The sequence below is a fragment of the Aquarana catesbeiana genome, unplaced genomic scaffold (assembly GCF_042186555.1).
Source record: "Aquarana catesbeiana isolate 2022-GZ unplaced genomic scaffold, ASM4218655v1 unanchor226, whole genome shotgun sequence".
Taxonomy (NCBI): Eukaryota; Metazoa; Chordata; class Amphibia; order Anura; family Ranidae; genus Aquarana; species Aquarana catesbeiana.
In genome coordinates this window covers 692,114-714,950 of record NW_027362653.1, presented here as the reverse complement: position 1 = coordinate 714,950, position 22,837 = coordinate 692,114, and the positions used below count along the sequence as shown (strand labels likewise).

General features: G+C 43.8%; 2 protein-coding genes across 2 annotated transcripts in view; both read right to left on the bottom strand.

Annotated features, from left to right (window-relative positions):
- The window catches only part of LOC141121628 (uncharacterized), a 114,066-nt gene extending 91,753 nt beyond the window's left edge, over positions 1–22,313 (bottom strand). The window contains exons 1-3 of the mRNA XM_073611278.1: positions 22,246–22,313; positions 15,867–15,981; positions 15,605–15,739 (exon numbers count right to left, since the gene is read on the bottom strand). Coding sequence (XP_073467379.1) covers positions 15,605–15,739; positions 15,867–15,962 — 231 coding nt within the window. The 5' untranslated portion in view covers positions 15,963–15,981; positions 22,246–22,313. The remainder of the gene's footprint in view (positions 1–15,604; positions 15,740–15,866; positions 15,982–22,245) is intronic.
- LOC141121592 (uncharacterized) lies at positions 28–15,165 on the bottom strand. The gene is made up of 2 exons (XM_073611236.1): positions 14,890–15,165; positions 28–5,467 (listed from the first exon to the last, which is right to left on the bottom strand). The coding sequence occupies exons 1-2, from the start codon at positions 15,011–15,013 to the stop codon at positions 3,573–3,575; spliced, it is 2,019 nt and encodes a 672-aa protein (XP_073467337.1). The 5' UTR covers positions 15,014–15,165; the 3' UTR covers positions 28–3,572.
- Positions 22,314–22,837: the final 524 nt, after the last annotated feature.

Here is a 22,837-nt window from a genome sequence, read left to right as displayed (position 1 = left end):
CAAAAAACAGGCACTCTGCCACATAAACAAACACATACACATCTTTGACCTTAGTCCTTTATTGAAAAAAATCCCCCCAACAATGTAAATAAATAATAAAAGGAACAGGTCCATAACATTTACAATGGAGACCTTCCAGCGTAAAAAAAACCCAAAAAAAAAAAAAAAAAAAAAAAAACACGTTGATATGTCTGGAGTCTTGCTGTAAATGACAGCTCCCCAGCCGGTAGCAAAATGAATACGTCAGGATATTCAGGGTGACATCACAGGGCGGGGGTGGGTTGATGTCTTTGACCAAATATGGTCATGTCCATATTTGGTGGTGCCCATTGTTTACATTCAGCTAAGGGGCTGGGAACTGTCATTTATGGTGAGCAGTGATTTGGACCGAACGTGTCAGCATTGGCTTTAGTTGGCACCATATATCATGGTTGTTTTTTTTTCCTTTAACCACGTGCCGACCAGCCGCCGCAGTTGTACTGCGGCAACATGGCTCAGCTGCGCGAATCGTGTTACGTCGCTTCTATTTGTGGCCACTAGGGGTGCGCTCGCACCGCCCGCCCCCAGAGCCGATGCGAGTGCCCGTCGGTCGCTCGTGACACGGCCAGAACCGGGATCTCTGAGTGTAAACACAGAGATCCCGGTTTTCTGAGGGGAGAAGAAACAGATCGTGTGTTCATACAAAGTATGAACAACGATCTCTTCCCCTAGCTAGTCCCATCCCCCTTCAGTTAGAACACACACTAAGGAACACAGTTAACCCCTTGATCGCCCCTAGTGTTATCCCCTTCCCAGCCAGTGACATTTTTACAGTAATCAGTGCATTTTTATAGCACTGATCGCTGTATAAATACCAATAGTCCCAAAAATGTGTCTGCCGTAATGTCGCAGTCATGATAAAAAAAAAAAAAAAAAAAAAAAAAAAATCGCAGATCGCCACCATTACTAGTATAAAAAAAAAAATGCCATAAATCTATCCCCTATTTTGTAGACGCTACAACTTTTGCGCAAACCAATCAATATACGCGTATTGCGACTTTTGTTACCAAAAATATGAAGAATACATATCGGCCTAAACTCAGAAAAAAATTGCTTTTTTAAAAAAAAAAAAAAAAGGGGATATTTATTATAGCAAAAAGTACAAAATATTGTGTTTTTTCAAAATTGTCGCTCTTTTTTTGTTTATAGTGCAAAAAATAAAAACCGCAGAGGTGATCAAATACCACCAAAAGAAAGCTCTATTTGTGGGGAAAAAAAGACTTCAATTTTGTTTGGGTACAACGTTGCACGACCGCGCAATTGTCAGTTAAAGCGACACAGTGCCGAATCGCAAAAAATGCTCCGGTCATTCAGCAGCCAAATGTTCCGGTGCTAAAGTGGTTTTTAATAGGACTTTTTTTTCCCCCATGTGTTTTTTTCCCAATATAGATATTTCTCACAGCGTCAATGTGTTTTATTACTTTTTTTTTTCTACTATGTAACTACTGATTTATTCACATAGGGAGGACCGTGTATCTGGGGGCCCCCTTATAATTAAATGGACATTCAGATATTGTTGCCCCCACAGACCCCACACCCAGAAGGTCAGGGTTTTCAGGAAAAGGCCCCTTGTTCTCCTCAACATAGGAGGAATATGCCTTGCCATACTCACGGCCCACTTTTCTCAGCCAGCCAGGCTGCATGCTTAGATAAGGGTCAGGTGTGGATTTTGGGTTGGACTTTCCACTTATTTTTGAATGGGGTTTACCCTTAAAATCCATTCCATGGTCAAGAGGTCTGGTAGGGAAATTTAGAGAGGCCCAACAGTTTTTTTTTATGGGGTTTATCTTAAAATCCACACAAGACCCTTATCAAGGATAAGGGTCACGTATTGACTTATTTTGGGAGTGGGGCATGAGGTTTGTTTTGGGTTTTTATTTCTTAAAAAAAGTAATTGGGCGGTACTGTACACCAACACGACCAATGACCATGTGGTCATCCGTTGCTGGGATATGGATGACCATTCTGCACAGCACCCTTGGTTGTTAGGGTACAGGTTACTTTTTCTTTTTTAACCACTTAAGGACCAAGTCATCTTTGAGATCTGTTGTTTACAAGTTAAAAATCTGTTTTTTTTTTTAAAGACAATTACTTAGAACCCCCAAACATTATATATATATATATTTTTTTTCAGACACCCTAGAGAATAAAATGGCGGTCGTTGCAATACTTTATGCCACACCGTATTTGCGCAGCGGTCTTACAAGCACATTATTGTGGGAAAAAAAACTTTTTTGAATCAAGACAACAGTAAAGTTAGCCTAATTTTGTGTAAGATAATGTTACATCGAGTGAATTGATACCCAACATGTCACGCTTCAAAATTGCGCCCGCTCGTGAAATGGCGACAATGACCCTTAAAAATCTCCATAGGCGACTTTTAAAAATCTCTACAGGTTATCATTTTTGAGTTACAGAGGAGGTCTTTTGCTAGAATTATTGCTCTTGCTGTAACGATCGTGGCGATACCTCACATGTGTGGTTTGAACACCGTTTTAATATGCGGGCGTGACTTACGTATGTGTTCGCTTCTACGTGCGTATTTTCTTATTTATTTTTACTTTTTTTTTTTTTTTTACACGGTCCTTTAAAAAAAAAAAAAAAGGGGTCACTTTTATTCCTATTACATCCCTTGTAATAGAAAAAAAGCATGACAGGACCTCTTTATTGTGAGTTCTGGGGTCAAAAAGACCTCAGGTCTCATATTTACACTAAAATGCAATAAGAATAAATAAAATGTGTTTAAAAAAAAATCCCCTTTTAGACCAATGGGCAGAAGTGGTGTTTGACGTCGCTTCTGTCATTCAATGTTATGGAGCCAAGTGGGCACCATCTTTCCCTCATTCGGCTCCAGGCCTGTGAGGGGAAAGGAGGCAAATCGTCTACACCGCTACCAACGACTCCAGTAAGCGGTGGAGATGACTGGAGCGCGGCGGGAGGGGGGCCCTCTCCCGCCTCCGATAAAAGTGATCTTGCGGCCACGGAGATCACTTTTAATCTTAAAGAGGACTGCCCGCCGTATCAGAAAATACAGGAGTTATGGCAGCTATTTGCTGCCATAACCCTGGTATTCTATGTCACAGTACCGACGTACAGCTAATTATTTTTTTTGTGGAGTCCTGTTTATAATCCATATCAGACCCTCACCTAGGATAAGTTTCTGGTATGGAGTGAAGGAGGGAATACCCTTTGTTTACAAACATAAGGAAGCTGACCAGGAAATTTCATTTAGCAGCCAGCAATTTAAATATTTTCTTTGAAAATGTCACTTTTCTTGTTTACATCATACACGTGCCACTTCACGGCATCTCCCAATCTAATGATTTAAAAGAATTATGCATTTTTAATATTTCACTTTAAATATTATTACAAGAACTGGGCTCAGATCAACATTCAGAGCTTATGAGCAAGTATAGTGAACCTCTCGTGAATAGTAAAATATTTCCCTCTTGCAGCTCTCTAATGTCTAACAAAGTCTGATTTCTGTAAAAAAAGAAAAAAAAAAAACATTTCCCACACTCAGGACAGAAAAATTACTTTTTTAGTCTGTGAGATTTTTGATGCTTAAGAAGGCTTTTCTTCCGTCTAAAACCTTTTCCACATGCAGTGCAGGAATGTGGCATCTCCCCTGTGTGCAATATCTGATGTGAAACAAGGTTAGTTTTCTGTGAAAAACATTTCCCACACTCAGGACAGGAGAACGGCTTTTCCCCAGTATGAACCATCAGATGTTTAATAAGGTTTGATTCCTGCACAAAACATTTCCCACATTCAGGACAGAGATATCGCATCTCCTTCCTGTGAGATCTCCGATGTTTACGCAGAAGTGATTTGTCCGAAAAACATTTCCCACACACAGAGCAAAAATATGTCTTCTTCACAGTGTGAGATCTCTGATGTTTATGAAGACTTGCTTTCTGTGTAAAACATTTCCCACATTCAGAACATGAATATGGCTTCTCCCCTGTGTGAGATCTCTGATGTATAACAAGTAGTGAATTTGATGTAAAACATTTCCCACATTCAGGGCAAGAATGTGGCTTCTTGCCAGTGTGAGACCAGCAATGTATGACAAGTTCTGATTTATGAAGAAAACATTTACCGCACTCAGGGCAGGAATTTGGCTTCTCCCTAGCATGCAATCGCTGATGTCTACAAAGGTGTGATTTCTGTGAGGAACATTTTCTGCACTCAGGACAGGAATACGGCTTCACTCCAGTGTGAGATCTCTGATGTTGAACTAAGGTTGAATTATCTGAAAAACATTTCCCACACTCAGAGCAAAAATACGGCTTTTCGCCTGTGTGCAATCTCTGATGTGAAACAAGGGCTGATTTATGTGAAAAACATTTCCCGCACTCAGGGCAGGAATATGGCTTCTCCCCCGTGTGAGATCTCTGATGTATAACAAGTTTTGAATTCGTTGTAAAACATTTCCCACATTCAGGGCAGGAATAAGGCTTCTCCTCTGTGTGAGATCTCTGATGTCTAACAAGTTTTAATTTGGTTACAAAACATTTCCCGCATTCAGGACAGGAATACGGCTTCTCCCCCGTGTGAGATCTCTGATGTATAACAAGTTTTGATTTAGTTGTAAAACTTTTCCCACATTCAGAGCAGGAATATGGCTTCTCCCCCATGTGAAATCTTTGATGTCTAACAAGTTTTGATTTTGTTGTAAAACATTTCCCACATTCAGGGCAGGAATAAGGCTTCTCCCCAGTGTGAAATCTTTGATGTCTAACAAGTTTTGATTTTGTTGTAAAACATTTCCCACATTCAGGGCAGGAATACGGCTTCTCCCCCGTGTGAAATCTTTGATGTCTAACAAGTTTTGATTTTGTTGTAAAACATTTCCCACATTCAGGGCAGGAATAAGCCTTCTCCCCCGTGTGAAATCTTTGATGTCTAACAAGTTTTGATTTAGTTGTAAAACATTTCCCACATTCAGGGCAGGAATACGGCTTCTCCCCCGTGTGAAATCTTTGATGTCTAACAAGTTTTGATTTTGTTGTAAAACATTTTCCACATTCAGGGCAGGAATTTGGTTTCTTGCCCGTGTGAGATCTGCAAGGTATGAAAAGTTCTGATTTATGAATAAAGCATTTCTCGCAGTTAGAACAGGAATGTGGCATCTCACCCTTGTGAGATCTCATATGTACTGAAAGATTTAATTCAGAGCTAAAACTTTTCCCACATTCAGGACAGGAAAAGGTCTCCCCCACCTGAATTCCAGGACCATCACTCACAGTACGAGGCTGCTCAGAGTCAGAGGGATTTGATGGTCTATCCACAGTGTGAAGTTCACCATCCATAGCTGAGCTCATGGTCTTTTCTCCTGCACAATCTCTTGTAATGTCCTCATCTTCCATTTCACAAGCTGGAGATAAAGTGAGATGATCCTTTGAGGGTTTCTTGATGGCATGTCCTGGAAAAATATAAATAGGTACAAGAAGGTTAGCTCTTTAGGACAAAATTCCATCTGGATCGGGCACGTGTGAGTGAGCAGATTTTCTCTGTGGCTGTCCTAATCAGTTGCAACTTCCCCTCTTCAAGCCTTTGGTCCTCCTCCTAGATAACTTCTAAATTGAGAAAGCCTTGTTAGAAGAGCAGGAACCAATGAGGACTGGGAGGTACATGCTCTTCACACAACCACAAGCCTAGGCACTGGGTCATGTGATCTCTGATAAACAAGAGGTTAAAAATTCAGACTTGCAGAAAAAAAAGGGACAATATGACAGAAAAAAGGGGAAGGGGTGGCGCACCTAAGTATAGAATTAAAACATGGCATTTAATTCATACAAGGTAATTCACGCTTGTAAAAGAATGTCATCTTCCTTGGGGCTGCCACCGTCCTGGAGGTCCATTAGAAGGTCTGGATGGCTGCTGGAGGAAGAGCTGAGACACCTAGAACGTCCAGGAAGTCTATGCAAACCATCGTGGACCGCATGGAAAGAAATTACATCACAGGAAGAGGCGGGGACCCGATCATGTGAAGGATGTGATGACCGTGCAGGCTACGCACTCGGAGCACACAGCTCCTTCTACTGGCCTGCTGTACCAAGGAGGTTACCAGCTCAAATGCACATACTGTATGCGTGATTGTCCACGGCCGTGGAACTACAATGGACATCATTTAAACATATTAAAAACAATACATATCACATGGAATGATAAAATATACATCAGTAGACAGCCAAATTTTCATATTGAACAGCAATATTGAACCAGGATGAAAAGGGGGGAGGAGGTGGGGGGGGGAGGGGAATGGGGGAAATAGTGCATAATTATAATAACCAGCCTAGCCTGCAATCCGGCTGGGAGCAAAAACATGATTGAAATTAGTGAAAGTAACTTGTAAACAAATATTGAAAAATGAAGAGTTGTGGAAATAAATTAAATACATAATGTTCGGTCCTAAGACTATAATTACTAACTATCCGTAAACCACCACCCCCAAGACAAGGATATAGGACATGCGTCATCTGGAGTAGTGTAAGACCATAAGGGTCCACTGTAAAAAATGAGGGGTAAAACAACTAAATATAAAACTTGGTATTGCAATAAGGTATGGACCTCAATTTCCTCATTTATCCCCCCCAGAAGCAAGAGTATTTAACCACTTGCCGACCTGCTCATGCAGATATACTGTGGCAGGTCAGCTCTCCTGTGCGAACTGACGTACCTGAATGTCAGTCCGTACAAGGAGGATAGCGGCATGTGAGCAATGTCCGCGCAGCAAACACAATAAGTGAAAATCTGTTGATCAAAAAGGAAACAAAGTCCAAATACAATAAGTAAAAATAAAGTCCAAATAAAAGTGACTAAAGATGCTCCAACCCAAAGTGAAGGAAATGTAAGGTGCTTCAGAAAAATTCAGGTGTGCAACACCCCCTCATGTATCCCCGCTCACCAGATCAGAACAACCCCCAGCTTTTCAGTCTGGTGGGTCATTTAAAGCTTGGTAAAGAAATCCTGAGATAGCGGATATGGTGATAAGTCTTCAGGTCCAGAATTCCTTTATAGAGTTTCTCAGCCAGAAACAATAGGTACCCAGAAGTAAAACCAGAAATAGACGCTTTTTCTGGTATCACTGACGTCACTTCTGGTCCCGTGGAACGCACGCCAGGAACGGCGTTTTTACACCCACAGCTCCATTTTGAGGCTTGTTTTATCTTACTTTTTGTAAGTACCCACTCCCTTTTACGATAAAACCTTTTTTAATGGTATTTCACTATCAGTTCCCTTCTGTTTTTACTTTTGGGTACCTGTTGTTTCTGGCTAAGAAACTCTATAAAGAAATTCTGGACCTGAAGACTTATCACCGTATCCACCATCCCAGGATTTCTTTACCAAACTTTAAATGACCCACCAGACTGAAAAGCTGGGGGTCGTTCTGATCTGGTGAGTGGGGATACATGAGGGGGTGTTGCTCACCTGAATTTTTCTGAAGCACCTAATGCCGCGTACACACGAGCAGACTTTTCGACCGGACAGATCCGACGGACTATTTGACGGACTTTCGGCGGAATTTCCCAACGAACGGACTTGCCTACACACGACCACACCAAAGTCTGATGGATTCATACGTGATGACGTACGACCGGACTAAAATAAGGAAGCTGATAGCCAGTAGCCAATAGCTGCCCTAGCGTAGGTTTTCGTCCATCGGACTAGCATACAGACGAGCGGACTTTGATAGGAACTGGGTCCAGCGGAGGTCCGACGTAAATATTTGAAACATGTTCCAAATCTAAAGTCCATCACATTTTCGACTGAAAAAGTCCGCTGTAGGTCAGATGAAGCCCACACACGGTCGAATTGTCCGCCGGACTTGGTCCGTCGGACCAGTCCTGTCGAAAAGTCCGCTCCTGTGTACGCGGCATTACATTTCCTTCACTTTGGATTGCAGCACCTTTAGTCACTTCATTTGGACTTTATTTTCACTTATTGTATTTGGACTTTGTTTCCTTTTTGGTCAACATATTTTCACTTATTGTGTTTGCGAGCGCTATATTTATATTTAGAATGGAAAACTGTAAGCAAGGCATTTCCCCGTTCTGCCTAGTGACATGACAGAGATCTACTGTTCCCAGTAATCTATGTCATGTCCCAGGCAGCCCATCCCCCCTACAGTTAGAACACGCTGAGGGAACACACTTAACCTCTAGATTGCCCCCTAGTGTTAACCCCTTTCCTGGGAGTGTCATTTTTACATTGATCAGTGCTATAAAAATGCACTGATAAATGTAATAGTGTCACTGGTCCCCAAAAAGTGTCATTTGGGGTCAGATTTGTCCACCGCAATGTCATAGTCCTGCTAAAAATCGCAGATCGCCGCCATTACCAGTAAAAACAATAAAAGTCCCTAAATCTATCCCGCAGTTTGTAGAAGCAATAACTTTTGCTCAAACCAATCAATATATCGCTATTGCGACAATATACATCGGCCTAAACTGAAGAATAAATTTGGTTTTTTTTGGATATGTTTTTTTTTATATGTATTTTTTTTGGATATGTATTATAGCAGAAAGTAAAAAATATTGTTTTTTTTTTCAAAATTGTCGGTCTTTTTTTGTTTATAGTGCAAAAAATAAAACCGCAGAGGTGATCAAATACCACCAAAAGAAAGCTCTATTTGTGGGGGGAAAAAAAGGACATCAATTTTGTTTGGGTACAACGTTGCATGACTGCGCAATTGTCATTTAAAGCAACGCAGTACCGTATAAAAAATGGCCTGGTCATTAAGGGGGCAAATCCTTCCGGGGCTTAAGTGGTTAAGAAATATATCCAGAAAGTATCCTGCTGGCATAAATGTTTGAAACGGTCTCCTGCAGGCCCTATATACAAACATTTTACCAGGTTGTGTATTCTGACCTCATCAAAATGTGTAAATCTAATCCCAAAAGAACAACTAATCTTACCCCGTTAGAGCAGAAGGCACTAGATGAGTTAGCCAACAACCAAAATATTATCATCAAATCTGCAGATGGGGGGGTATAGTTATATAGGACAAGTTTACACAAAGAGGCTGACAGAGTATAATCTGACCATAATACCTATACGAGACTTGCACTCGCCCTATTACCCACATTCTCTGGCCTCTTTGCGGCTTTTTCAGAGGGCGTTATTTCCAAAGCTGAACTATCCTTCATCAAGAGAGGTTTTTATAGGACGCCATATTTCTACCAATTGCCCAAAGTCCACAAGGACCATCACAACTCCACCAGGATGACCTATAGTGGCCTCAATGGAGAGCGTCACTAGGGGTTTTTCCATGTATGTTGACAAGTTCCTCCAACCTCTAGTCCAGAACCAATCATCATATATCAGAGATGGTATACATCTTCTACAGATGCTCCAAACTTATGATTGGAAGCCCACATACAGGTCACGTCCCTCTACACCTCTATACCCCCATGAGGTAGGTCTCAGGGCCGTAGAACACTTTTTAGCTGAGGACCCACTGGTCAACCCAAGACAGGCCCACTTCATTTTAGAAGCCACACAGTTCTGCCTCAAGCAGAACTACTTTGAGATTGACAGTGAATACTATTTGCAGTCCAACGGCACAGCTATGGGGGCAAATTTTTCCCCCAGCTATGCCAATATAACCAGGGTTTTTGGGAATTGCAGTACATCACCCGCAACAATCCCATTATATTTATTATGGCTGCTATATTAATGATATAGCAGTCATATGGAACGGCACCCCAGAAAGTATTGAGCTGATGGTACAACACTGCAATAATAACTCTTTAGGGCTATTTTTTACCTATGTTACTCATCCGGATCAACTAGCTTTCTTGGATATTGAGTTATGTCATGCGGGCCCCATGATATATGCCAAAAACTTTGTAAAACCAATTACCGGCAACTCATTTCTCCACTACCGCAGTTGCCCCCATCCAAATTGGATTAATAATATTCCAAAAAGCCAATTCCATAGAATCCGTAACAATTGTAAAAGGGACGTCGATTTCCAAATACAGAATGAGTTACTGAGTCAAAAATTTCTTGATAAACGGTACCCCTCTTCTCTGGTGTCAGATGCCTTCCAACACTACGCAAAAAAAAAAAAAAAAAAAACCTTAAAATCAGCTGGGATTAATGAAAATTCACTACCCAATTTCATGACCAATACAAAAGAATGGAGAGTAATCTGTCTAAGCATTGGTCCATATTACTCGAGGACCCCTTCCTGCAGACATCCCTTACAGAGAAACAGAAAATGTCGTACCGTAGAGCCAAAAACATCAAAAGGAAAATCGCACCTAGTAAGATAAATAAAGAATCACCAACCGACAGCATTTACATCCCTTCAATTCCTCTGGTGGGTATGTTTCAATGCCGTAAAAAAACTTTGTCTGACTTGTCAATTTGTACAGCACGGCCAAAAGATCTTTACGCACAAAGGCAAAACCTATGCGATTAAAGAATTCCACAATTGTTCCAGGGAGTATGTTGTTTACTGTCTGACCTGTCCATGTGGGCAATTCTATTCTATGTTGGCAGAACCATCCGTACCCTTCACAAACGATTCGGCGAGCACAGATGCTTCATCGAAGAAGGTTGTGGTAAAGATAGCGTTCCCAGACATTTTATGGAGAAGCATCAGCAATCTACAGTTGGTCTCAAGGTATGAGTGATTGAGGCAAGCTTGCCCACAGCAGAATGTTTCAAAACTGTTTATGCCAGCAGGAGACGTTCTGCATATATCCCTTAAATACTCTTACTCCTGGGGGGTTAAATGAGGAAATTGAGGGCCATACCTTATTGTAATATCCAGTTGTATATTCAGTTGTTTTACACCACATATTCGTAATATTTTGCGTTACTCCGCATGTCACATGTCCTATATCCTTGTCTTGGGGGTGGTGGATTACGGATAGTTAGTAATTATAGTCTTAAGACCAAATGTCATATATTTACTTTATTTCCACAATTCTTCATTTTTCAATTGTTTACAAGTTACTTTCACTAATTCTTCCTGTGACGTCATTTCCTCCTGTGCGGTCCACGCCGGTTTGCATAGACTTCCTGGACATTCTAGGTGTCCCAGCTCTTCCTCCAGCAACCATCCAGACGCTCTGATGGACCTCCAGGATGGCAGCAGCCACCAAGGATGATGACATTCTTTTACAAGCGTGAATAACCTTACATCCTGTAAGGATTCCTAATCTTATGAATTAAATACCATGTTTTAATACTACACTTAGGTGCACCACCCCCTTCCCTTTTTTTCTGTCATTTCTTACAGACATGCTCTTGGGACGGCTGTCACCTACTAAAAACTTTTATTATTCCACTTATGCTGGACTAATGGACACCGTGTGCTTATACTAATGGGGACTGTGTGCTTATACTAAGGACTTCTGTTATTTTTATCATTATATCACAAACCATCCACTTGCAGTGCACCAGATATTTTTGCTTTTTATGAACAAGAGAGAATATGCCTAGGCTGCTGGTGATAGGCAGAACTGGAGGTTGCTTTATGTTACTCCTTACATTTCATCCCAGGAAAACTGTAAATGAAGTTTTATATTAACATTTAGCTAAAAGTATACTCGAAAAAGAGGGACCAATCTAAGAAAAGGCCCAATCTGTGTTATCATATAGAAGAGGAAGAAGGAAGGAGAGAAGGAAGAAAGGAAGGAAAGAAGGAAGAAAAGAAAGAAGAAGGAAAGAAAGAAGAAGGAAAAGAAGAAAATCTGTGTTATTACAGTGCCCTGACAAAGTATTCATACCCCTTGAAATTTTCCACATTTTGTCATGTTACAGCCAAAAACAAATATATTTTATTGGGATTTTTTGTGATCGTCCAACACAAAGTCGCAACAATTGTGAAGCGGAAGCAAAATGATAAATGGTTTTCAAATTTTTTTTACAACTAAATATGTGAAAAGTGTGGCGTGCATTTGTATTCAGCACCCCGAGTCAATACTTTGTAGAACCCCCTTTCACTGCAATTACAGAAGTTGAGTGCACGTGCTCAGCGTCACATCCAGAGGTTGTCTTTGGGAAATAGACGTATGAGTGCTGCCAGCATTGCTGCAGAGGTTGAAGGGGTGGGGGGGTCAGTGCTCAGACCATACGCCGCACACTGCATCAAATTGGTCTGCATGGCTGTCATCCCAGAAGGGAGCCTCTTCTAAGGATGATGCACAAGAAGGCCCACAAACAGTTTTCTGAAGACAAGCAGACTAAGGACATGGATTACTGGAACCATGTTCTGTGGTCTGATGAGACCAAGATAAACTTATTTGGTTCAGATGGTGTCAAGCGTGTGTGGCGGCAACCAGGTGAGGAGTACAAAGACAAGTGTGTCTTCCCTACAGTCAAGCATAGTGGTGGGAGTGTCATGGTCTGGGGCTGCATGAGTGCTGCCAGCAGTGGGGAGCTACAGTTCATTGAGGGAACCATGAATGCCAACATGTACTGTGACATACTGAAGTAGAGCATGATCCCCTCCCTTCAGAGACTGGGCCGCAGGGCAGTATTCCAACATGATAACGACCCCAAACACACCTCCAAGATGACCACTTCCTTGATAAAGAAGCTGAGGGTAAAGGTGATGGACTGGCCAAGCATGTCTCCAGACCTAAACCCTATTGAGCATCTGTGGGGCATTCTCAAATGGAAGTTTGAGGAGCGCAAGGTCTCCAACATCCATCTGAACTCCACCTGAACGCCATGCCCAGGAGGGTGCTGGAAAATAATGGTGGCCACACAAAATATTGACACTTTGGGCCCAATTTGGACATTTTCACTTAGGGGTGTACTCACTTTTGTTGCCAGCGGTTTAGACATTAATGGCTGTGTGTTGAGTTATTTTGAGGGGACAGCAAATTTACACTGTTATACAAGCTGTACACTCACTACTTTACATTGTAGCAATGTGTCATTTCTTCAGTGTTGTCACATGAAAAGATAATAAAATATTTACAAATATGTGAGGGGTGTACTCACTTTACTGTATATATTGCTCACATATAGTCTGCAGTTTTCGGTTTTGAACTTGAAACTGGGTTTTGTTTGGTTTATAATTAACTAGTAGCTCCACTATTGTTTGGAGCCACAGCTGAATAAATAATGGAGGTCTTTGGGACAGGTAACTTCAGCCTTGAAACGATGAGGGTGGTACCGCGCAATACCTGTGCGGTTCGTTTCGTTCCAAATTAATAAATCAGACTAATTTTTCATTATTCGGATAAATCCGTATAGCCGAATCACAATATAAACAAAATTTTACAGAATCCTCCGAATAATGAAACTAAATTTGTCGTATTCTAACTGTACACATATTGCGGAAATCAAAGACTGTGCGCGTTATTAGATTACCATTTCGAAAAAATGCTGGTTTAGTTAAGCCAAAAGGTGATTTAAAGAGTCATTGTAATCATTTCATGAAGATTTTTAATTTTGTTTGTTTACTTTGCCACATTCAAATCGAAAAAAAAAAAAAAAAAAAATTGAATCTAAAGATTTTTATTCGACCAATTCAAAATGTATCAATTCGAATGCTTCGAATTGGAAAAAAGAAAATCAGTAAATTTCGAATACGAATTGAGCGAATCAACCAAATTTAATGAAACTAAATAACTAGATTAACTAAACTAAATTTTTCATCATCCACATGCCTAGAGGGCGGTCTATTGTCTTTTTATTTTTCGTTGGAAGTATCATCTTTTCCTCAATCTTAAATCTTTTCTATCAAATACTTTTATTTATGGACCTCGAAGGTGAGAACCTTTTAGCATTGTCAAATGGGGTTGAATGAGCCTGAGACTACATTAGCACTACTTAAGTTTGGCCAACACAGGTGCCGGTGTTCAAAGCCTGTCCTGTGTATTTTAACCACTTCAATACCGGGCACTTATACACCTCCCTGCCCAGACCAATTTTCAGCTTTCAGCGCTGTCACATTTTGAATGACAATTGCACGGTCATGCGACGCTGTACACAAATGACATTTTTATCATTTTGTTCCCACAAATAGAGCTGTTTTTTTTTTGGTGGTATTTGATCACCTCTGGGGTTTTTAACTTTTGCGCTAAAAATAAAAAAAGACCGAAAATTTAAAAATATTAAAAAAGTTTTTCTTTGTTTCTGTTACAAAACTTTGTACATAAGAAAGTTTTCTCCTTCGCTGATGGGCACTGATGAGGCTGCACTGACAGGCACTGGTGAGGTGGCACTTACATGTAGAACTGATAGGCAGCACTAATGGGCACTCATAAGGAGGCACTGGCAGGCATCACTGATGGGCACAGAGTGCCATCCCTAATGGGCATTGATTGGCATCCCTGGTGGGCTCTAGTGTGCTTACCTGGTGGTCATGGGTGAGCATCCCTGGTGGTCCTGGGTGGGCATTCCTGGTGGTCCTGGGTGGGCTACACTTATGATCAATCAGTGCAGACCCCCCTGTCAGGAGAGCAGCTGATCGGCTCTCCTCTATTCGCGCCTGTCAGTTGAGGAAAAGGCGACACACGGCTTTTCCTGTTTGGACCGTGATCAGCTGTGATTGGACACAGCTGATCACATGGTAAAGAGCCAACGTCATAGGCTCTTTATCTCATCAGACTGATACACCACCGATCACCTTGCTGTGCACCCCCGCGATCGCGGCTTATCCTGCTGGACATTATATGACGCCCAGTCAGGATAACAGAACCACTTTCCGGTCGTCATTTTGCTATATGGTGGGCGGGAAGGGGTTGATGTAGCTAGTGTCAAAGACTCTTCCTGTATCTTGAAAGCGTGAGAAGTTTTGTAAAATGTTCCGTGGGTCATGTATTTTTCATTTTTTATGTCACAATACCATGACAAGAATATATGATGGCTCACCTGTGCTGATCTCTGTAGGAGTGTCCTCCTCTTTGAATGTCCACGTCATTCCATCCTCCCTCGTATATTGCTGATTATCCCTCATATATGTCTCTTCTACTTCATCCTCAACTTTGATGTCCATCAGATCTTCACCCTAAACCAACAGAATGGCAGAAAATAACATCTGTAACATAGAAGTATTTATGATGTGAGATCACATAGAAAATATCATCCTGTAGAGTCCACACATCATCTCCATATGTCAGAGTGTTCAATCACTTTATGTTCCAGGTCCTCAACTCCACCGACCTGATGATGGTGAGGGATGGTGTGACCTTCCTTTGTGGAATCCCGGGGATACAGAGGAAGGGGGCCTCTCTTTGGTGGGTTCCCATTACTGTATTCATCTGTAGGAAACACACACACAGACTGAATACATTGTTTCTATGTGTTTATCAGATGATGGGGGATCTAGGTGGAGCCTCCGTACTGCTCTCTCCTTTACAATAAAGTCTCCTCTTACCCGGTGATGTGAGGGGCGGCTGATTGTCCATCATGACGTCCTTGTAGAGATCCTTGTGTCCTTCTAAATACTCCCACTCCTCCATGGAGAAATAGACAGTGACATCCTGACACCTTATAGGAACCTGACACACACAATGATACAGTCACCATCCAGACACATCCCTTGTCTGTTACTGGATAATGTCCCAGAATTCCCAGCACCGCTCACCTCTCCTGTCAGCAGCTCCATCATCTTCTTGGTGACTTCTAGAATCTTCTCCATGTTGTGTCTCTCAAATTTTAGGGAGTCACATGGAGGCACTGTGATGGTCATATGATCACCTGACTTCATAAGAGGAAATCTCTGTATTGGAAAACCAATAGGAATATCATGTTAGTATCCCATAATCCTCCTCATCTCTCCAATCAGGTCTGTGTTTTACTAATAGAGATAAGAGTGATGTCATGTGACCTCCCAGAATCCTCCTCACCTCTCCAGTCAGCAGGTAGATGATCTCCAGGGTGAGGTTTAGTATCCTCTCAGTCATGTGACTTCGGTCCTCCTCCATCCTCATTGATGTGGTCATGTAATCTGTGCAGTTTTCTCTGTAGGCAGATAGTTATTATTGGTCTTTCATAACAGAAAAAAAAAGAGCTTCCTTCAGCAAAAGTAAAGCAAACGGTTCACAATCCTGATATAACAAAAGCCATACAACGTGGCTCACCGCCAGTCTGTTGGTCCCACACTGGGGTTTAGGGTTCCCACTTGTTTTAGGGTACAAGACAAGCTGCAGGATTTCAGCAAAACCAGGGTCTCAGTCTCCAGAAAGGTAACTCCCTCACAGCTGTGAACCCCTTCACATTCCCTCACAGAAGCCTGCTGCTTTTTAAGACTCCTCTTGCATGTGGCTTAAAAGTGGTTCTAAAGGCTCAAGGTTTTTTACCTTCATGCATTCTATGCATGAAGGTAAAAAAACCTTCTGTTTGCAGCAGTCCCTCCAGCCCCCCAATACTTACCTGAGCCCCATTGTGACCCAGCGATGTGCACAACAGCCGTATCCCCATAGGGGGAAGCCAGAATCTGGGGGCCCCACCTTGTTAAAGGGGGCTTCCAGATTCTGATACGACCCCCGCCTGAAGACCCCAACAACCACTGCCCAGGGTTGTGGGGAAAAGGCCCTTGTCCCCATCAACATGGGGACAAGGTACTTGGGGGGGGGAGCCCTCCTGCCCTAAAGCCCCCGAAAATGTTGATAGCATGTGGCCTGGTATGGTTCAGGAGGGGGGGTGCTCACTCCCTCCCCCATTTCCTGGCTTGCTGGGCTGCATGCTTGGATAAGGGTTTTGTATGGATTGGGGGAGGGGGGGACTCCACACCATTTTTTTCAGAATTTTTAATTTCTGGCTATTCCTTCGTTTACACCGGACTCTGCACCACAAAGTCGGTTCTCTTGTATATATCCCATAACCACAGGAAGTGACACACATGCAGGGGAAACATGTCACACAGTAAAATAGCCCCTTACATACATCAGTCCAATATTTAATCCTTTTACTACCAGTCTGTACATCGAACAGACCTGACAGTGGGGGGTTACACACATTCCGGGTGGCTGCGTGTGTATTGATGACAAGCCAACTGACGGCTGTCTGTCAGATGGAAGCAATCCAGCGGCTGGGAAGACACCTGATTGCTTCCAAAACACCCCCAGTGATGCCGCCCCTCTGCGCATGCCCCCGGCATGCATCCCGAGGGTCACATGCCAGCATGGCGGTTACCGCAGGGTAGAGGGGAGGGAGTTCAGTGGGCATGCATCTGCTCTCATTCCTGACCCGGAATTAACATGTAAAACATCACTTTCGGGTCCCCATGTCAGTTTCCAGGCCTGTACTGTTGGGGAAGAATCTAATGCAGTGAGATCTGCACTGCATTAGGTTCATTGGAGGACAGGTGAGACATCCAAAGTCTTTTATACCCCTGGTGTCTCATTAAAGAGAACCTGTCACAAAAAAAAAAAATCACGTCGTCTACCCCTCCACATTCAAAGGAGAACAGATCACACAAGTTGATAATGTAAAATTAGAAGAAAAGAGGTTTAACCTTAAACTACGTAGAGGATTCTTTACTGTAAGAGCGGCAAGGATGTGGAATTCCCTTCCACAGGCGGTGGTCTCAGCGGGGAGCATCGATATTTTCAAGAAACTATTAGATAATCACCTGAACGACCACAACATACAGGGATATACAATGTAATACTGACATATAATCACACACATAGGTTGGACTTGATGGACTTGTGTCTTTTTTTCACCCCACCTACTATGTAACTATGAATACTGTATATTTATTTCATTGCACTGGGGCATTATTTCTTAGCCACTACCAGCACTTTTCTATATTGGTGCACTTGAGATTTATGCAATATTAATTTACTTTATGTTTGATGTGTATATTGATTTATTGATTTGTAGTGCACTTGTCACATTTATATATGAACTGCGCAGCATTATCTACATTTGAATCCTTGTGTTCCCAGTATCTGTATGCTCAGTCTTCCTACAGAGATTGCATCATTCTGTTACCAGTGTCTGCACAATCGGTACACGCTCGTTGTTAATCTGTATCAATGCTCGTTGGTAATCGTTGCTAATCAGGTGTCTGCAGATTAGTGTCAGTGCGTGTGTAAGATTGCAGATCTGCCAGGCTGGGATTACGTGCGTGGTTCCCTAGCAGCCCAGTCAGCTGACAAACTGCATGTGGGTGGCATGTTACCCTAAGTCGTGTGTCTGAGTTGTGTGATAAACACAAGGATAGCTTGAAAGATAGCTTGAGTAATCCCAGAAGAGTGTGGGATTCGGTAGGCTGCTCCTCAACCCTTAGATCAGGGTTTTTCAACCAGGGTTCCTCCAGAGGTTCCTTCAGCAATGAGCAGTTTCTGCCTCTCAGATAAGTTCCCATTGACACCATTGATCTTTTTAGCTCTCTGTAAGGGGGCAATTCTTCCCAATGACCACAAGTGTAAGGACCATTCTTCCCACTTACCATCACACTAAATGTATCATGAGTTGTAGATATGGTCATTATTAGCAGGGGTTCCCTGAGACCGGAACGTTATTTCAAGGGTTCCTCTGTGTTGAAAAGGTTGAGAAAGGCTACCTTGGAGTATAGCAGATTGTATGTAACCACTTCCGGACCGCCCACTGCACATATACTGCGCCAGGGCGGCCCGGCTGCGCATAACGACGTACCTGAACGTCGTTTCGTGCATGAGATACTGTGGGCGCGCACTGCATGCTGGGGGAGCGAGCGCGCGGGTCCGGCGGACTTGATGTCAGCCGGCCTCCTGTGATCGCTCCACAGAGAGGCAGAATGGGGATCGGCCTATGTAAACAAGGCGGATTCCCATTCTGACAGGGGACAGCACTGAGATCGGCTGTTCCCAGTGATCTCTGTGTTGTCCCAGTGAGCCCATCCCCCACACAGTTAGAACACACACTGAGGGAACACAGTTAACCCTTTGATCGCCCCTAGTGTTAACCCCTTCCCTGCCAGGGGAATTTCTTCAGTCATCTGTGAATTTTTTTTAATCACAGATCACTGTATTGGTGTCACTGGTCCCCAAAAAGTGTCACTTGGGGTCAGATATTTGTCTGCCACAATGTCGAAGTCCCGCTAAAAAAAAAAAAAATCTATCCCCTATTTTGTAGACGCTATAACTTAATAGCTGATCTCAGACCCCCTCTTATAATGTGGGGTGGGGTTATCCATCCTCTCCTCCCATTACTGGCTGATCTCAGACCCCCTCTTATAATGTGGGGTGGGGTTATCTGTCCTCTCCTCCCATTACTGGCTGATCTCAGACCCCCTCTTATAATGTGGGGTGGGGTTATCCATCCTCTCCTCCCATTACTAGCTGATCTCAGACCCCCTCTTATAATGTGGGGTGGGGTTATCCATCCTCTCCTCCCATTACTAGCTGATCTCAGTCCCCCTCTTATAATGTGGGGTGGGGTTATCTGTCCTCTCCTCCCATTACTAGCTGATCTCAGACCCCCTCTTATAATGTGGGGTGGGGTTATCCGTCCTCTCCTCCCATTACTGGCTGATCTCAGACCCCCTCTTATAATGTGTGGTGGGGTTATCCGTCCTCTCCTCCCATTACTGGCTGATCTCAGACCCCCTCTTATAATGTGTGGTGGGGTTATCCGTCCTCTCCTCCCATTACTAGCTGATCTCAGACCCCCTCTTATAATGTGGGGTGGGGTTATCCGTCCTCTCCTCCCATTACTAGCTGATCTCAGTCCCCCTCTTATAATGTGGGGTGGGGTTATCCGTCCTCTCCTCCCATTACTAGCTGATCTCAGACCCCTCTTATAATATGGGGTGGGGTTATCCATCCTCTCCTCCCATTACTAGCTGATCTCAGCCCCCTCTTATAATGTGGGGTTATCCGTCCTCTCCTCCCCTTATCATTGGCTGACCTCAGACCCCCTCTTATAATGTGGGGTGGGGTTATCCGTCCTCTCCTCCCATTACTAGCTGATCTCAGACCCCCTCTTATAATGTGGGGTGGGGTTATCCGTCCTCTCCTCCCATTACTAGCTGATCTCAGACCCCCTCTTATAATGTGGGGTGGGGTTATCCATCCTCTCCTCCCATTACTGGCTGATCTCAGACCCCCTCTTATAATGTGGGGTGGGGTTATCCGTCCTCTCCTCCCATTACTGGCTGATCTCAGACCCCCTCTTATAATGTGGGGTGGGGTTATCCGTCCTCTCCTCCCATTACTGGCTGATCTCAGACCCCCTCTTATAATGTGGGGTGGGGTTATCCGTCCTCTCCTCCCATTACTGGCTGATCTCAGACCCCCTCTTATAATGTGGGGTTATCCGTCCTCTCCTCCCCTTATCATTGGCTGATCTCAGACCCCCTCTTATAATGTGGGGTGGGGTTATCCGTCCTCTCCTCCCATTACTGGCTGATCTCAGACCCCCTCTTATAATGTGGGGTTATCCGTCCTCTCCTCCCCTTATCATTGGCTGATCTCAGACCCCCTCTTATAATGTGGGGTGGGGTTATCCGTCCTCTCCTCCCATTACTAGCTGATCTCAGACCCCCTCTTATAATGTGGGGTGGGGTTATCCGTCCTCTCCTCCCATTACTAGCTGATCTCAGACCCCCTCTTATAATGTGGGGCGGGGTTATCCATCCTCTCCTCCCATTACTGGCTGATCTCAGTCCCTCTCTTATAATGTGGGGTGGGGTTATCTGTCCTCTCCTCCCATTACTAGCTGATCTCAGCCCCCCTCTTATAATGTGGGGTGGGGTTATCCGTCCTCTCCTCCCATTACTAGCTGATCTCAGTCCCTCTCTTATAATGTGGGGTGGGGTTATCTGTCCTCTCCTCCCATTACTGGCTGATCTCAGACCCCCTCTTATAATGTGGGGTGGGGTTATCTGTCCTCTCCTCCCATTACTAGCTGATCTCAGACCCCCTCTTATAATGTGGGGTGGGGTTATCCGTCCTCTCCTCCCATTACTAGCTGATCTCAGACCCCCTCTTATAATGTGGGGTGGGGTTATCCGTCTTCTCCTCCCATTACTAGCTGATCTCAGCCCCCTCTTATAATGTGGGGTTATCCGTCCTCTCCTCCCCTTATCATTGGCTGATCTCAGACCCCCTCTTATAATGTGGGATGGGGTTATCCGTCCTCTCCTCCCCTTATTATTGGCTGACCTCAGACCCCCTCTTATAATGTGGGGTGGGGTTATCCGTCCTCTCCTCCCATTACTGGCTGATCTCAGACCCCCTCTTATAATGTGGGGTGGGGTTATCCGTCCTCTCCTCCCATTACTAGCTGATCTCAGACCCCCTCTCAGAGTTATCCACCTCCTAGTTCATACTCATCCACCTGGTACATCTAGTGCTGCCCTGCAGTGATCTGCCCATCCCCACAGCACACTGCTTCCTGCACCACTATCTTCTTTTCTGACGTCATCAGGGGCCGCTTGTCTGTCCCCATACCACACACTGCGCATGTGCAGTTTTGTGTAAATATCCCTAAAGCCTCCTGAAAGCCGTGATGTGATATCACAAGAGGCCGCGGGTGGCTGGCCCTACATCATTATCACATTACAAATAATAAAATCTGTGATTGTGTGAAAGGGGTTCTGGGGGGGGGACTGGGTGAAGGTCCACTTTAAAAGACCACAAATTCACCCAAGATTCAAATCCGGGAAATCGGGGTCAAATTTCAGTCCAACCCGAATCTGAAGCTCATCCCTCATTACAAGAGACGGCTAAGGTGAGGAGGTGACACATCTCTAAAATGAAGAGAATGTTCCGGTGTCTTGCAGAGGAAGTTCCCCCGGCGGATAAGGACCCCCCTATACTGCGCAGGCGCAGCGCTTGCGCAGTACGAACGACTAGGAGCCGTCGAAAATAGCCGAACCTGAAAAACTTCAATCAGCTGTACACGGCGCCTGTGCCCTGGGTCCAGGTTCAAGCCCCACCATCCAAGTGGTGCCAAGCGAAGCGAGCCCGCGAGGGGCCCTCTTACAGGCGCCATGTACAGCTGATTTCTATTCTATTCGGCTTTGGCTATTTCCGCCGGCTCCTACTGCGCAAGCGCTGCGCCTGCGCAGTAGAGGGGGGTCCTTATCTGCCGAGGGGAACTTTCTCGGCAGAACACCGGCCCTGTAAGTGGGGAAATGTTCTTCCCCTGAAGGGGTTAATCTAGGTTTCCACACTATATATGTGTGTATCATCATCTGCTGGAGATAAAAGACGTCACAGTGACTATGGAGGAAGAGGACGGACATGACGGGGGGGGGTTACTGGTTGTAAATAGAAAATAAGATCTTATTACCTCCACTGCTGCCACTTCCAGCAATGTCTCCTCTCTACTTCCTCCCGCCTCACCTCTGACCCGGAACTTCTAATTTATACCTGACATCACTTCCTGTCTGTACCTGACATCACTTCCTGTCTGTCTTCCATAGAAACTTCCTGTCTGGGTAGAAGTGAGATCACCATCTTATGGAGCTCAGAGGAACTGCAGCTCTGAGAAACATTTCATAGGTGTCCGTTCATGAAGCAGTGAAATCTATTCACTGCTCCATTCTCCGGCATTCACAGTGAAGATCTTTCTCCTCTGTGTGCCAGTTTATGAAGCTTTGTAGATCGCTTCACCTTTGGAGGAGTGAAGTGATCTACAAACGCTTCCAACAGTGGAGAACGGCCCCTGATACTGGAATCTCGTGAGACTTTATGAGATTACAGCACCAGAAATTCACAGAAACACAGAGATGTCAGTTTATTAAGCAGTGATAAATTATCACCGCTCAATACACGGACAGACGGCGTGGATTAATGTTAATAAAATAAGGAGTCCCCCTACATTATATACATATGTATACACACACACACACACATTATATATACATGTATATACACACACA